The sequence below is a fragment of the Athene cunicularia genome, assembly GCF_003259725.1.
Source record: "Athene cunicularia isolate RWA chromosome 7 unlocalized genomic scaffold, athCun1 chr7_part1, whole genome shotgun sequence".
NCBI classification, from domain to species: Eukaryota; Metazoa; Chordata; class Aves; order Strigiformes; family Strigidae; genus Athene; species Athene cunicularia.
In genome coordinates, this window is record NW_020799107.1 from 30,568,346 (window position 1) to 30,584,663 (window position 16,318).

A 16,318-nucleotide genomic window follows, 5' to 3' on the forward strand; every position below is an offset into this window, starting at 1 on the left:
AGACCAATGGCACTTGGAATGTAAGAGTAATTAAAACTGTATCATTATTGGTAAAGAGAACATAGTATTATGATTTTGAAACCACCAAGTCTTCTCTAGTTTGCTGTAGGTCTTAGTAGCAGATTATAATATGCCAGAGATACTTCTTGATGTGCTTTTGATAGAGTATTTCTATTTGAAAATCCATAAGATAATATAAAGTATAATTCATTGTATTAAAAAATCAAATAATCAATTTTGTCAACTTTTCAGTATAACTTTGTCACAGATGGAACATACCATTAAATCAGTTCTACTGCAGCCTCAGGCATTGAGAATGAAATTATTTAGACTTTGAAAACTGCCAAAGACTTTATACAGCATTCGAGCATCAGTTACTGCTAGCTCACTTCTAGTGGAATTCAGAAACGTGATTATGTCTAAATTCTAAAAACTAAACTCACGTCTTCAATTTAAAGCTTTGTTCTGGGTGTGCTACAAACTGACAAATTCCAAAAGACATCCTTCTGAAGGCAGTACTATAGCCCACATACAAGCCATTTACATGTATACAACCCTATAAATACCCGTTTTGCATTACACCCATCCTTATTTGCACTCACACCCATCAAAATAAGATCAGTGTATTACATGACATACAGTCACTATACATACACTGTATTACATGACATACAGCTGCCACCTCATCTTCTCCATAACACATTCTCTGTACAGAGCTCTAATAGACAAAATTCTTCATTTTGATGACAAATTCTCAGAACTCATAAGGAAACCAGAAGAGGAAATCTATCACTGTAAGCACCTGACAGTCTTTCCCTTAATCAAAAATTTGTTACCTTACATAAGTTAACGGCTTTTAAGCAAGTAGCTTTGAGAAGCACTGAGATTCAGATGGTTCCATCTCCACAAACTATCAATTTTCAAGCTGCTACTAGTAAGTTTCCATTTTTTATCCCTCTTTTTATCACAAAAATTAATTTCCTAATGAGAAAAAAATCCAACTATTCAATTCATTTGCATCTAGCAGACACAGCAAAAAAGCCTTCTAATTTAGGGATTTATCCTTAATTCTGTCCTATATTTGTAATTATTTGTTAGAATTCCCTACAGGTAGTGATAAGACTAAAAGTGTGTAATATTTCCACCATGGAACTAAAGGCTAATCTCACCCAGTTCTCTGTGGTAATTAATCTTCAATATAATAAAGTAATTTTACCTTTAGCATGTCTCTTGCCACACTGACTGCTCTGTACATGAGTTGACCCATTCCAGCCAAAGGGACTGCTCTTCCATGTAAGCAGCAGTCAGCCTAAAGACTGCAGATTTAGACTCTCAGATACCTGTTTCGTAACATTTTGTAAAAAATAAATAGATGAAGTGACAAATACACTCCCAGTGACAAGCTCTGCTATATACTACCTCAAAAGGATCTGGGGTAAGCTACACGAGGGTGATTGATAAGAGAGTTATCCTCCTATCAGTTGACTGCTCTAAAATAGCCACTGCAAGAGGCTTCTCTTCTTAATTATCATCCTGCTGTCTTTCTGGCAAATGGAATACAGTGACACAGTACCAACAAGGGTTTGTAATGAAGCTCTTGGTAATTACACCTCTCAAGTCAGCCTGCTCTCATATGCAGCAAAGCTGGTGCAACAGAATTAAGGATTCAGAAAATACTAGTGGTGCAGATGAATACAATCTGCAAAAATGTGTTACCCTGCTCTTGGCAGCTCACAGAGACAGTTGTTTTGGGGCAGTGGAGAGGGAAGGGGGTCTCATGTACTTGGTAGTGTGTCTGCTGCATCCTGGAACCTATTTTACCACCACACTTCATGTTCATTAAAATAGTCCCTGAAATGTGATGACACCACGTGGGTAGATTGTCAGTAGCAGTCTAATTACTTCCCAGTTTTGTTAACATCTGATACACCTAAAATGCAATATTAAAAGCATAACTTTCTTGTCAAATACTGTGCTATTCTGCCACCTTTTTTATTCACTGCTTTTTCAGATTACTTGATCTTTTTTGATTACATGGGTCATTATGGTTTTTATTACTTTTACCAGTGTAAAGAACATCACAGAACCACAGAACAGCCCAGGTTGGAACGGACCTCAAAAAAATCATCTGGTCCAACCTTTCATGGGAAAGAGATCCAAAATGAGATTATCTAGTACCCTGTCCAACTGCATCTTGATAGTCTCCCCCGATGGGAACTCTACCGCATGCCTGGGGAGGTTGTTCAAGTGATCAGTCGTTCTCACTGTAAAAAATTTCTTTCCTATATCAAGATAACTTACCTTATTCATTAAAAATATTGCTTACCTTATTCATGGAAAATATTTTAATAATTTCAGCAGAGCTAAAGAGATAAACGTGACAAAGAGAACTGTGAGAAAAGACATTATGAACCACTAGCATTTGTATTAATATTCTTTAGGTAGAAACTATATTCTCACATTTGCAAAGCTGCTATCAAAACAAGCTTCAGTTCCTCACCCAATTCTCTGACAGCTACGATACTATAAATACCAGATAATGCTCTTAAATCCTACATACAATCCCGATACCTTCCAAGAGTCAACTACTCTATTTTAATCCTGTATTTTCCTGGTTGTTAAGAACCTTACCGTGATATATTTTTCGAAGATAAATGAGTTTTCCACCATGAGAATAGTGGAATAGTTTGCCCAGAGAGGTTGCGGAGCCTCCATCCTTGGAAGTTTTCAAGACCCAGCTGGATAAAGTTCTGAGTAACCTACTCTGATCTCACAGCTAAATCTGCTTTGAATAAAGGCCTGGGCTAGAGACCTCCTGAGGTTCCTTCGAACCTGAATTATCCTATGATCCTATGAATTTTTATTCACAAAATCTTTTATCTCTGCAGGCTCTGTTAAGATCTTTTAGCACTAATGGCTCCTAATAACCCACAGAAAAGGAAATGCTAAAATCTCTACAGGCTGTTTTCACCGCTGGAGTGAAGAGGTAGTGTTAAAACTATTACTTTGCAAGGAACTGTAACTTAGCATTAAAATTAGCTGCAGGCCAATAAAAGCAGTATGAGCTTTAAGCCCAGGAGTAATGTGAGCTTTTTCAGCAAAGCTGAGCAAATCAGTTTTATGATGGATACAGGATTTAATCTCTGAATAAACCCACTAATGAAAGCTCTGGAGTTTATGAAAAAATTTAAATTATAATAGTAATTAATTTAATAAAACCTATAAACGTGCTAGTTCCTGTTTCCCTATGATTTGAAAGGATTTTAGTATTAGTGGGTGACAGAGTGAGTATCACATATGGAATCATTCGGTGGAAATCACATGGCACAGCATGCATGGCAATAGCCAAAGAGGTTTTTGCTGTCTCAGGAGTTTGGAAAATATTTCTGAGCATACAGTATTCATTCATTTTCTAATTCTGTATCTCTCTATATATTTTTCTCAATTATGTCCTGTGTCTAGCCACATGACAGGAACCCCTTTGTACCTCTTTGCATTGCTTATACTGTTTTCATTCTTTCATCCCATAACAAAATACAAATTACATTCTGTGAATGATCGTTCATTAGTAACTTGGAGCTTGCAATAATCTGCACCATGTTTCTTCTAGATGACAGGTAGTCAGCCTGTTTAAACAAAGCTAGGCCTACTTTCATTTAATATTTGTATTATGGCAGCTGTTATAGTCTGATTACAGTAGCCAAGTATAAAATTCCAGTCACATCCAGCACAAGACTTCTCAAGTGTAGGCAAAATTGAATGCTGATACTCAAAGGGTGAGGAAAAAAGCTCGATTTTTGGTCACCAGCAAATTATTTTCTGATGGAAAACCAGTGGGTTCTGACTGACAGGGATGAAGTGGAGCATGGAAGAGGACTCAGAACTAAGTCAGTGGACAAAGAATATGGAAAACAAAAAAGTCAGGGGATGTTTCAGAGAGAAGGGGCTGAAAGCATTTGTGCTGGTTGCAGATGTGGGCCTCTCTTTGCTTTCTCTTCCCTCAGTCTCAACTGTAATCCATGTCCTTTCAAGACCCACAGCTTCTCTTCTCCTCACAGATAACTTCTACTCCCCAGCAGCCTCTGTTTGCTATCTACACATCCTAGTCTGCTGTCACACAAAGTGAGGAACAGGAAGAATTGAGCAAGAACCATTCCTGTCCCCAAGGAAGAGTACATAAAGAAGCAGAGGAGAGGCCTAAGCAGCCATGCTAGGGAATGTCTACCTGTGCAGCAATACCCACCCCAGACACAGCAGGGACAGGCGATGGCAAAATCTTTATGGCTGGGTACCGTACCTCTACAGCAGGAAGGGGCCTGTACAGTCTACTGCACACTGTGCCTGCCACAAGCACTACTCTGCTGCCTGTTATTTTAAAAGGGGGCATTAAAATTATAATGCAGATGTTCACTAACATTTGTTCCTTGCTACCCATTCTGCAATATTGCTAAGATAATTCTAGCCACATTTTTCATTGGGGTGACATCCAGAACTGTGAAAACTCTAAAATCTGCCTCTTAAAACCATTAAAGGGCTTACTCTAAAAAGAACAATTACTAGCCACTGTGGCACATTACTGTAATACACAGGCAAAAGATACAGTATCAGTCTCAGTCTTGAGATTCCTGCTGCTTTGCCATGCTCTGCTGCTAATCTTAAACTTCTTTGTGCCCAATTAGATGCTTAGATTGCTTGTTTATGTGTGCAGTGTAGCTTATCTATTATCAGGTTTTGTTACTGCGGAGGGCTTGGACATAAAACTGTACAGAACCACAGCCGTTCAGAGCATTTACACACCCGCCTGTTGCTGGGTGAAGAGGGAATAGAGTCACTTTAAGAGGCACTTTAAAAGGAACGAAGTGGGCTTGCTGCTCATCACACATGTTCCATAATCCACCTCCAACTGCCAGAATCCAGATCAGCATCATTACAGCTACTCCTTTTTCTCACCATAAAAAAACCCACCACCAAACCAGATTACAAAATAGAAAGAATTCAAGTAATAGTACAAATTATCATTGAAAGCTGATTTCTCAATTACTACATTAAAAAAATATACTGTTATCACATGGTCTAACCTCTTCTTAAAGAGCACAGAGGGGAAATGCTGTTCATATGTGAGACTCAGATTAGCTATGCTAGGGAGACATTTCATGTTGAAAATGTTACAGGCCTTCTAAAAATTTTCTTATTTTCATGAGCTCAACTAGTCACTGCAGAACAGGGTATTTACGTACTTTAAAATCATGGACCTGAACAAGGAGAACAGTTTGATAAATAATTTGATTCTTCAGGTATTAAATATCTGCCCATAAAAGCTAACAGACACTTCTATATCTCAGAGATTTTTAAAACTCTTATGACCTGTTTTCTAGTTCCTGGTCTGCACAGACTGTACAGTTGCACTTATGGTACCTTATAACCACCCTCCTGGCTTGTGGATCACTGCTCTTAGCCTTGTGCAGGTGATCAGAGATTCTGTCCTTCCCCTGAAGCTGGAAATTAAAGCCTTTTGAGAAACTCTGTAATATTCATTTTAATGGTGATTATCAAATTCCAGCACAGAACAACACCTTATCCCTGGTTTTATAATATATATCTAGGTACAAATACTAGGCAATATACACAAATACTGCCTAATCAAGTACCAGTGAAGTAAAAGAAAAGGCTTTCATAAATTAAATAGACTTTGGATCTAGCCAGTAAAATCTTTGCCAAGTCTACAGATGCCACACTTTTAGAAACAGATTTTAGAATGTATAAATATATACATTTGCTATTTCATATTTAATATAAATTCTACGTGTGAGGATTTTGTGTGTGTGCATGCATAAATGTATGCATACATGCATTTCTGCCTGGATAAGAGCAAAGTTTAGGATTGCTTCACTTTTGCCTGAATATGGGATAATGGATTTATGGAGAAATGATGTCATTTAATAAGTCAGCCTAATGAAGCACCTCTAAAACTTGGATCTAGCATGTACCTGGACGCAGTATTTCGGCTAAATATTTCAGAACAAAGAACAGTTTGGAAATTTGCAGTATGGTTAAAATGAAACTATATTTCTCCTCCTATAAAGCAGATTTCCAAGCATAGGTGAACACTTATTTTGCAAACTCTGTGCTGTGCTCCACTGGGTAGGAGAGTCATGCATGTGCTATGTGAGGACCAACTCATGGTAGCTGAGAACTAAACAAGAGCTGAAGAGGTAGGTTCTTAGCTATTTGCAGTTTGTAGGCTATCTCCATACATTTGATATTTTTCCAGATCACTTAGCTATTCCATTCACTCATCACAAAAGAGTTTTTCCTCCAGCCACAGAGGTTTGCCCTGAACTGTGGGTAGGTGTGGATTTTGCCATCTGTGCTTCAAGTCTCTTTCGTATGTATGGCATAGACAAAATTATCCACAGTTTTTTCAATGTGACTGATATGTTGGGTCTGAATTGAGAGAATTATTTTCATTCAACACTAAGTAAGACAGTGCTCATTTAGTCGGGCTAACCAGTTCAGCAGAGCCAATCTGCACATTCAGTACTAATACTGAAAATTAGGTTGTTTTGATTCTGTGAACCAAGAGAGAATATACTCTGCAACCACATAGATCAGTATGCTCTCTTATTTGAATTGGTGGAAAAGAAAGAAAAGCCAGACCTAACCTGGCAGTTTGACAGCCATTTCCTCCCTTAAAAGGTGGTTTGTGACTCTTTGAAACTTTGGGTGCAAGAGTAGGATACATCACAGTCCCCATATTGCATGCCTAAATGTAATACACATATATCGAATATAACTTACATAAGGCTCCCCATGACCAAACTCTGGGGTAAGTATTCTCAAGTATTGTCATCTGAACATAAGCAAGAGAGGAAAAAAGGGTTACAACAGATTGAAGGAGAGGTCACACTGTCTTAGGGTCTCACCTGTCATCACATTTTCTCAGTAAGAAAGAAATTTTTATACAAACTCACTGGCCACTAACTCCCCACATTTGCCCACCAGCCACAAAGACGTACCCACTTGTGGCTCTGCAGGAGGTGGTGATGGCTCTTCACAGAATCTGCACAGGGCAGTAATAAAGGCCAATTACAATGATCACCCTCAATGCAAAAATCACTGGAACCTCTGAAGTGCCCTGGACTAGATCATAAGCAACTGGACAAGAGATGATAAGAGCAAAAGTAGATTTACAATTCAAAGAGATAATGTAGTGCAAAGCAGTAAGGTGTCATTTCATGAAACCATACAGCACTTTTCCCTAGCAACTGAAGAAGGATACCATGTACACTACCGATTCCCCCCATCTTTCAAAAATTAATTGCACCAGAAAGTAGAGAGTGGGAGAACAAGGTGTCAAGAGAATATTTACCCATAAGATACCCACGCTGACAAAGGCAACACCACAGCAAAGGACAGTTTCTTCGGGTATATTCAGTTCAGAGTGGGTGTCTACTTACCATACACAGAGTTGTACAGCTGATTTTATTATTGCGCTTACTTAAGTCTAAATTCCAGAAAGAAGGTAACTAAGCAACTGGTAAGGGTTTCTAATCACTTGCCTAGGCTTCTCCAAAGGTCACCTGCCTAAGGAGGTGTAAGGTTATAAAAGAAAAACTGTTCCAATCTGCATCCTTCTGCTTGATAAACATCCTCCAATTCGTGGCAGTATTTGAAACACTAATAAGCCTATTTGCTGCACTGCCCTATTTACCTGAAGAGGCTACTTACAATCAAAAACTGAACACAAGATTTAGATATCCTAATTCCCCATGTCATACTGTTATATAGCTGTTTTAGGGATACGGTATAGCTGAGAATGGGCAGTGTTAGGTTAATGGTTGGCCTAGATGATCTTCAGGGTCTTTTCCAACCTAGATGATTCTGTGACTCTGTTTCACCCCTAGTGCATGAAGTTCTAGGAAAGGGTCAGAATATCCTTACTTCCTTCCTTCTTTCTTTCCACATCCCTGCATAACATCTAATCCATATATACAGATAATCCACATAGTAGATTCCTAGTTGTCCAACAACTGAAAAGCACAGTGAACCACCACTGGGTTCTTCTTTCATTAGGCAGAAAAAAGTCACAACAATGCTGAGCACTTCTAAACTGACGCTATATATATACATACAGATTAGAATTAAGATGTACATCTTTAACACTGAGTTTAATTAAACATAGGGGTAGGGTAGTGAAGGATAGAAGAGATTTTCTAATTGTTGCATCCAGCATTCTGAGTCACGTTTCCTATTTATTCATCCCTGAGGAGCAGTCAAATATCTTTCTTAGAGATTGCTTTTAGCTCATCTAAATTAGAAATTCTTGGATTAAGCTCTTACAGTTGTGCTCTTCTGGATGTCAAATTAGATGAGAATACCAGTTCATCTTCCTTATAATTTAAGAACCTATTCAGAATCAAGTCCTCAGGGCTGGCATTTTTCACTTAGCCAATGGGTTCAGCATTCTGACAGTAACAAAAATTCAGCTGCCACAACTGAAGTATAGTATATCGAGATGAAAATTAAATTACAGACACATAGCTAAGTTTTTAGATAAAGTTTAACTGCAAAGCTGCAAATACTGCAAGACCTTCCCAATTCTTGATCCATTGTTTTTAAACCTAGCATAAGGTGATAAAAGATATGAAAAATGAATACCTGAGCAGAGGTAACTGAAGCCACCTGCTGTTCCAGGTAAAGTGTCATCTTACCCACAAAGGAAGAGCACTCCAGAATCATACGCTTCCCCACTGAGTAAAGCAATTTTCTACTGGCAAAACACTTTCTCAGCAGCAGGTGGAGATATGACAGATACCTGCAGCCTTGTCTGCCACACAGTAGATCATCTAATTCTTCTTATTATAATAATACAGCCAATGTCTTGGACTACAGCTTCACCAATATGAGAAAAAAAAAAAGAAAAAAAAAGCCATATCTGCATTCATTATGTATTATGTCATGGCAACATAGAGCACCATGAGTTTATTAGAAATTATTTGCCTATGATACAATCTAATTTTCTTATTACAGTAATAAAGGAAAGAATAGCTGGAGTCTGACATACGCAATTTAAAAAAAAAAAGAAAAAAAAAAAAAAAAAAAAAAAAGGAAAGAATGAACATTCTGCTCCTGGCATAATCCAGAATGCTCATTATGAGTAAGGTTTCCTATCTGCTCTGGCACTGGGTTAGGAGAGATGTTGACAGACTGGTTCTTGGGAAACACAGAATTTAACTTGGTACCATCAACAAAATAATATATAATAAACACCAGCTGCAACTGTCAAGAATCACTACGTTAAATATGCTATACAGAGTTGGTTTTTGCAGTACTGAACATACAAGCTCAAACAAAACCCAGCAGCCAAAAAAAAAAATCCAAGGAGAAAGGGAATCTATGGGCATAAGCAGATACTCAGTCTTGTGCTGCATTGTACAGAAATGCAAGACTGTAGTTCTGTAATGTAACGATAGGGATATTGCTTTATAGCTTAGGAAGTTGCATTACTCCATTTACTCCGTTTGACCTGAGCATGCTGCCAACTAACTCTATTAACTTACTGTAAGCTAAGTCCTGTTTTCCTCAGCAGAGCAAATCAAACAAGAGATGATGTTTCCTTTGTTCATTTTTTCGAGATCTTTCCAACCAGCGACATATAAAAAGTTCCATCTTTTACAGCTTTTTCACAAGGCTGTGTGCCTGAAGTTTGTTATTCTGTTTTCTGGATCCTTCCCTTTTTTAATGGTATTCCTCACTTTCTCCTCACACACATTTCCAGCACTCCAATTCAAATTCCTGAATTTAACAGATCAAAGAGCTGTCCTTTGGCTGTATAGTTAGTTACTAGTTCAACCTCTCATGAGACATTTCCAGGTCTCTAATGCTTCAGTCTTCTATTAAGAAATTACTTCTACTGCTATTTACCGGGTTTATTTATGCACATGAAAAACCACTGTTTCCACACCAATTTCAACAAATTTCTTCTTTCAACATAATTAAGATTTGCTTTAGCAGCCTAATAAGCTATTATGTTGCTAAAAATTTACTGAAGGGCAGACCATTCAAGAATTTGTACACTGGTTATGGAGAGCAGGAAGGGGGATGATTCAGATTTCTTTGGGCATCTTGAATGCTGCAGTGATCATTCAGTGTTCAAATCACAAAACAGAAGATTGGATTCAGACTTTTAAATTTACAATCTGCTCTAATCGACCCTGCTTTGAGGAGGGGGTTGGACTGATAACCTCCAGAGGTGCCTGCCAACCTCAGCTGTTCTACAGCATAGCACTGCAAAAAACTCTTACCATGAATAAGCTGTACCTGGCCCAAAATGCATAGGTAGTGTGTCTACTATATTTTTTTTTTTTACAATCTCTGGTTTATCAGCTACATCAGAGTATATTCCTTCCTCTTATTTTTTCCTCTTATGAAGAAAAACAGGAAATAGCAAGAATTTTATTTTGGTTGTAAATTTTCATCTTTTGTTGAGATTCCAAATTATTTCTCAAGTTATTTCAGCACTCTTGTCTTTCTTGGATTTCTTCATCATTGCTTTGTTGATGATTTGTTCAGCACCTCCTGCAGTCTGTCAACATCTTTCTTAAACCAGTGTCAGATTAAATAGGAAACCCTACTCATAATAATCTGCAAACCAGCAGATCACACTGAGAAAATCAAGCACTCATGAACTATATACTTGGAGTTTCTTCCCAGATATCTGTAGTTCTTTCCAATTCTTGCATTGCCTCAAGATCTACAAATCTTTCTACCCCTCTTCTAAAATATATGAAAATGTATTAGCCTTTTTTTTCCCTCTTTTATTTGACTGCCAAAACAGAAAGATGGTGAAATGTGAAACTATTCCAAAAGTACCAGTAACAAATACATCAAATATTCATCCCACTCCTACATACTCTTTCATTAATGAGCCAGCTAGGCAGAATCAGTGTCTCATATGGCCTAAAACCTTACAGCAGTTTATAGCTGATCTTGGTGAACATTCATTATATTTTCAAAGCCACTTGGTATATTTAAAAATAAAAATTTCATCATATTTAAGACATACCATGAACATAACCAGATATATCTTTTCATGATGACTTAAGAAAAATTCTCATCAATAAAAGACTGGAAAAGCCTGCCAGCTTTTCAGTCCATCAATGTCAAAGAAATTTTAAAAAGGGCAAATTGCAGATATAAGTTAAAATATATTTTGCAGTTACTACACGTGAGCAACCATGAGAATCAATAAAGACATACATTTATCATTTTGGTCACATGAACACTGAAAAAGTGCCTTCTCATCTTGCCCCAGAAAATGAGAGATATCAAATGATCTAATAAAAATGAAACAAAATAATCTGAGTTAAACTCAGCAGGACAAATTTTCCTGATACTTTCAGCAGTACAGTTCCCCCGAAGTCATATGGAAATGCATTAGTTCATCTTAGCAGAACTTGGCACAGCAAGCAGTTTTGTACTGTTCATTCTGAGTACCAGCCCATGAAATGTTGCATCTCTAACTTCCATATGGCTACATGTTAAGTAAGATTACACAGTTCCTTTACATCTTAGCATTTTATTCTAAGTATTTAATTCATAGCACATCATGAGTCAGGCTGTATTCTCTGTGTCTTTTTCTGGAGCTTTTTTTTCCTTTCTCTATGTTCTGTCCCAGTGATGTCCAACAGTTAGGACTGGAAATAACGTTGCCCTTCCGTGAGAAGCTTTCCACTGATTTCAACAGATTTTTAGATCAATCTGTTGCTGTCAAATTTATGAAACAGGAAGTTTTATAAATTTGCAAAACATAATTAATTGGCAATTCCACCTGGCTTTTGTCAAGGAACTCAGGTTATTTTCAGATATGTTAGGATATACAGACAAATGTAATATTTAAATTAATAAAAGACAGACCTATAAATAATGAACTAAACTGAAGTCATGCTGGCACATCTTACTCTGGTAAAGAGTTGTAGTGCTTTTGCAGAAACTCAGAGTTTTGCACAGGCTCCTGCAGTAAGGCAAAGCATAGCCAGGCATACAGAAAGAGGAATAATGCACAGGAATAATGACCTAAGCACCTGTATGAATTTGCACCAAACTGTCCAGGAGTCTGAGAGCAGACTTCCCCACTGAGGCACTGGCACACAGAAAACAAAGACTGTGAAAGAGCAGGTGTATTTACAGGCACATACAATACAAAGATTATTTACAAGGCAAGCAAGCAACCAGAAGGAGTCATGCAACATTCTCCCAGTGTACAGGGAAAATAATTACATGCAGTCTTTCAAGCAAGATATTGATTAAGCACAACAGGAAATTAGAAGTGTGCCTCCCTCAAAGATGTGACACAGTAAGAATTGCCTTAAGAGACACAACCATCTCTGCACTTACTGGTACTATGATGATTCTCCTGTCTAGAAATGAAGGGATAAATCAGACTGCCTATCCAGTGATTCATACTTCCAGCGTATGGTAACATTCTTTCACTCAGTACTGATCTCATCCTTTAACCTTATCTGTCTTCAACCAAAGGGTATGGCAAGTAATTCATTGACTTATTTTAGCCTTATATAAAGCAAAGGGATTATATGAAAGCAAATTAAAAATGAGCATAAAAACCAGGAAAATGTGTTGGCTACTTTGCTTGTTCACTTTACTGGCTTAGCCATAGGGATATGTTGATTCTTCTTTTATATTGGGATTTATTTTTTCTATAAAATACTTTACAAGGTTCACTTGAAAAAGCTTAACAGAAGGAGATTTCAAAAATATGTTAATTGAATGTTGACAGGAATCTCTGTGGACGCCCACAAAAGCAAGATACTCTGGAAATGTCTGTTAAGATCTCCAAATTTGTGCAAGAAGACTAATTTTAATCTCATATTTCTGGATTTATTTTTATGAATCAATGCCACATCAATCTTCAGTGGCCTTTTATTCCAAACTGTTATGTATGGAGCCCTGCCAGAAAGAAACTCACAGCACTGGCAAGCTGTTGCATGAGCCTGAGTTAATGCATGTAAAAATACTGCTTACTGTTTTCTTAGTTTTCAGAAAGGACTATGAAGACAAGTTATAGTGCACTCCGTGTGGCTTGCTTTTTTTTTTTTTTTACTTGGTCCTACCCGTTATATAAAAGCTCTGTTTCATCAGGCTTCTCTTCTTGAGTTGTTTCAGAACAAATTCTATCTTATTCCCCTCTATTGTAAAATTGGAGGCCATGCCAGGAAATAGTTGAACTATCTTCAAACAAGCCAGATGGGATACTGCTAGCAATGGTACCACAGAACAAAACCAAGGCAGATCAATGTACTGCAATTCTTCACCTAGATGCACCCAATTTTTGAGTAGGAGGTTAAAGTCTTTTTTAGTCACTAGCTGGAGCAACTCTTGAGCAACAACTCCATCTGACCTTCTCAGCTACCACATGCATTGCCAATAGAAATGCCGCAAAATGCACGCTGATGCAGAATATATATAATTTCCACTGTGATCAATACTGCATTGAAAATTAAACTTTTTTCCCAATGGATCTATATAGCAAGCATCAAATATGCTTGCTTTGCAAGCATGTATTTTTTTCCTTAAAGAAGACATACAAGTATTGCTATACTTACTTTCCAAAAGAGCAATAGTTCTGTAATAAAAAGGGCATGCCTATCTCTCTCTTTGTACAGCAGTTATAATAAACTGTGTCAGCGCAGGCTATCATATCACTAATACAGGCTCAATATTATCAGATGTTCTGTAATCTCGGTTTTTAATAATATCACTAGCAGTTGAGTGATTTACATTCAAAGAGAAGGGACTCATATTCCCATCTTGTTAAGGGAAGCACAAATATAATACAAGCATCAATTTTAAGGGAAGCACAAATACAACACAGGCAGCAATTTTAAAAACTTACTCTGGTAAGAATAATGGAGTAAGATGAAAAATAAAAAATTTACAAATCCACTACAGATTGCAAATACAGTTCATTTGATACAGATGCTGCAAGGAAACAACAAAAAAAGAAAAAAAATCACAAAGTCCTAACAATTACTATCTTGGCTAAAAAGAAACTGGAAATCCCAATCACCAGGAGGTTTTCCTAAGGAAAGGCTGCATGTTTGGGACCAAACAGGAAGTTGGCAGGAGGAAAGAATTCTTGCTGACATGACAAAATGTTTTTTGTCAAAGCTCTGGAATCTGTAGCATCACAGCTTGACAGCAAAAGCTCTGCAGGCCTCTACCACAGCCAAAAGTAATTAAGCATACTTACATGTACTCCCTGTGTGCAGAATGCACAGCAGCTGCGTTGCTGTAACGCCACAAAACTATCGCTGATGACAAAACATCCAGAGTAGCATCAAACTGAAAGAAATACAGAGTCAATTGTTTTGTGGGCCATTAAATGTGCCATCTACTAACAGTAATGCATTTACTATCCTGCTGCACAGGCACAAAGCAGCTTCAAATAAATCACTTCAATGAAAGCAGGATTTACATTTATTAAATTGATCTTCACATTTTTGCCATATATTATTGCACAATGATACACTTCAGAGCTCAGGAAGTCAGTCAAGGGATTTAAAACTTTATTTGTAATCCATCACCTGAAGAGAAGCTAAGGAAAAAAAAAAACAAAAAACAACACCAATCTGACACTGTGGTACCACAAGAGTTAAAATACTAACATGAGCCTTATGCAAAGACTCTAAAAAAAAGTGTTTGAAAGTGCCTCTCAAGCATTCCTTTTTTCCTGTAAAGCCACTAATTTTCTGCAATAGAAGGTTTTGTTTCAAACCAAACAAATATTAACTACTTTTCAAAATCCCGTTGTATCCAGATTCCATGTTATTCTGTATCATCAGCAAAACTGCCATGTTTGTATTTCCTGTTAATGAAGACATGATGTCAGGTAACACTAAAAACCAGGCTTGTCCCACTTGTAAGAACTTTCATCCTTAAATCAAACTTTCTACAGAGTCAATCTAACCTTCAAATTTGAAAGCAAAAGACAAATTATTTGAAATGAGTCGTTTTACTTGTCGTTAGGAATTTTTTGTTCTGCCACTGATCAGTAAAGTCATAGCGAATTCCTACAGAAGAAAGCTGTCATCCCAAAGTCAATAGTTTTACCATAGACTTCAGTAGGGAAAAGGGTCACACAAAGTTCAAGGGAAATCAGAATTTGGCTCAAGTTCAACAACAGACCTGATTAAGCTGAGACACCTGGTGGATAATATCTATCAGTTTCAGTCAGAAACTGAAAAAGTACAATGAAAGTATCTTTACTATCCTTTCCAAGGTACGACTTCAACAGTATTTTTTCTAATCAGTCATTGACTTTGTACACCTTGCCATGAACTTAAAATAAGAAAATATAAGAAGTATTTCATGTTCAAAAAAAGACCATAAAAAAATGGTACAGAATATTTAAATTGTATCTCTACTTACAGCAAATCCAAATGATGATGCACTGTATCTCATTACGGAGACAGCTGAAAGAAAGAAAATATTATTTAGAATCACTTGCAGTATTTTCTGTATCCTTTCTTCTCTTGTTTGAGAGCTACAAAACTAGTTTCAACATATAGGCTTAGTTACACCTGGTTCCCACTAGAACAATCTGATCAACACTTTAAAAAGATCTGCAAGAAAGGCCATGTGCTGCAGGAAGTGGTTAGGACAAGATGCTTTTCTTTCTTCCAAAGCTAATTCCGAAGTAATAGGGCAGACCTTAGCGTAGCATTCAGAAACAGTCTGCTTATGAAACATGCTGCATTTCAGATGCAGTTTTGAGTAAAAATATATTGAAACCACAATTTCAAACTCTTGGAAAATTTTACATGTCTCAAAGTGCTCCTTACCCCAACTAGACACAAAATTCCACCTGAATTGGATGACAGAAAACTATGCAGGCCCATCCAGACTTCTTGACTGACATCTTTTTGACAAAAAGCCTAAGGGTAATTCACACAACCCCAAGAAATACTTCAAATTCCATCAGGGATTTCCAATCAAAAAAACATTAGCAGGAAAAATTTTGACCAGCTCTGATTTTGACTGCATGCTGCCTCCAAAAACTAAACAAGACTTTAAAAACGGGCTATCATCTAGAAAGAAAAACATCATTTTTATCATTTTACTCCATGCATCCTAATTCTATCATCTTGCAGTTCCCAATTCTAGGAGGTAGTGTGTAAGAAAAAAAATACCTTTCAGTAGTCCAGAGGAGCATCAGGGAAGAAACAGAAAGCAACAGAAGAGGCCATCACTACAGCTACCACAAGCTCTCAAGCACTGAGCAGCTCTAGCCTTCTTGCTG

At 37.3% G+C, this 16,318-nt stretch overlaps 1 protein-coding gene across 1 annotated transcript in view; it reads right to left on the reverse strand.

Moving 5' to 3' along the window:
- TMEM163 (transmembrane protein 163) overlaps positions 1-16,318 on the reverse strand; it is a 100,752-nt gene that overhangs the window by 24,438 nt on the left and 59,996 nt on the right. Inside the window, exons 4-5 of the mRNA XM_026852516.1 lie at positions 15,448-15,491; positions 14,270-14,361 (exon numbers count right to left, since the gene is read on the reverse strand). Of these exons, the coding sequence (XP_026708317.1) occupies positions 14,270-14,361; positions 15,448-15,491 (136 nt within the window). The remainder of the gene's footprint in view (positions 1-14,269; positions 14,362-15,447; positions 15,492-16,318) is intronic.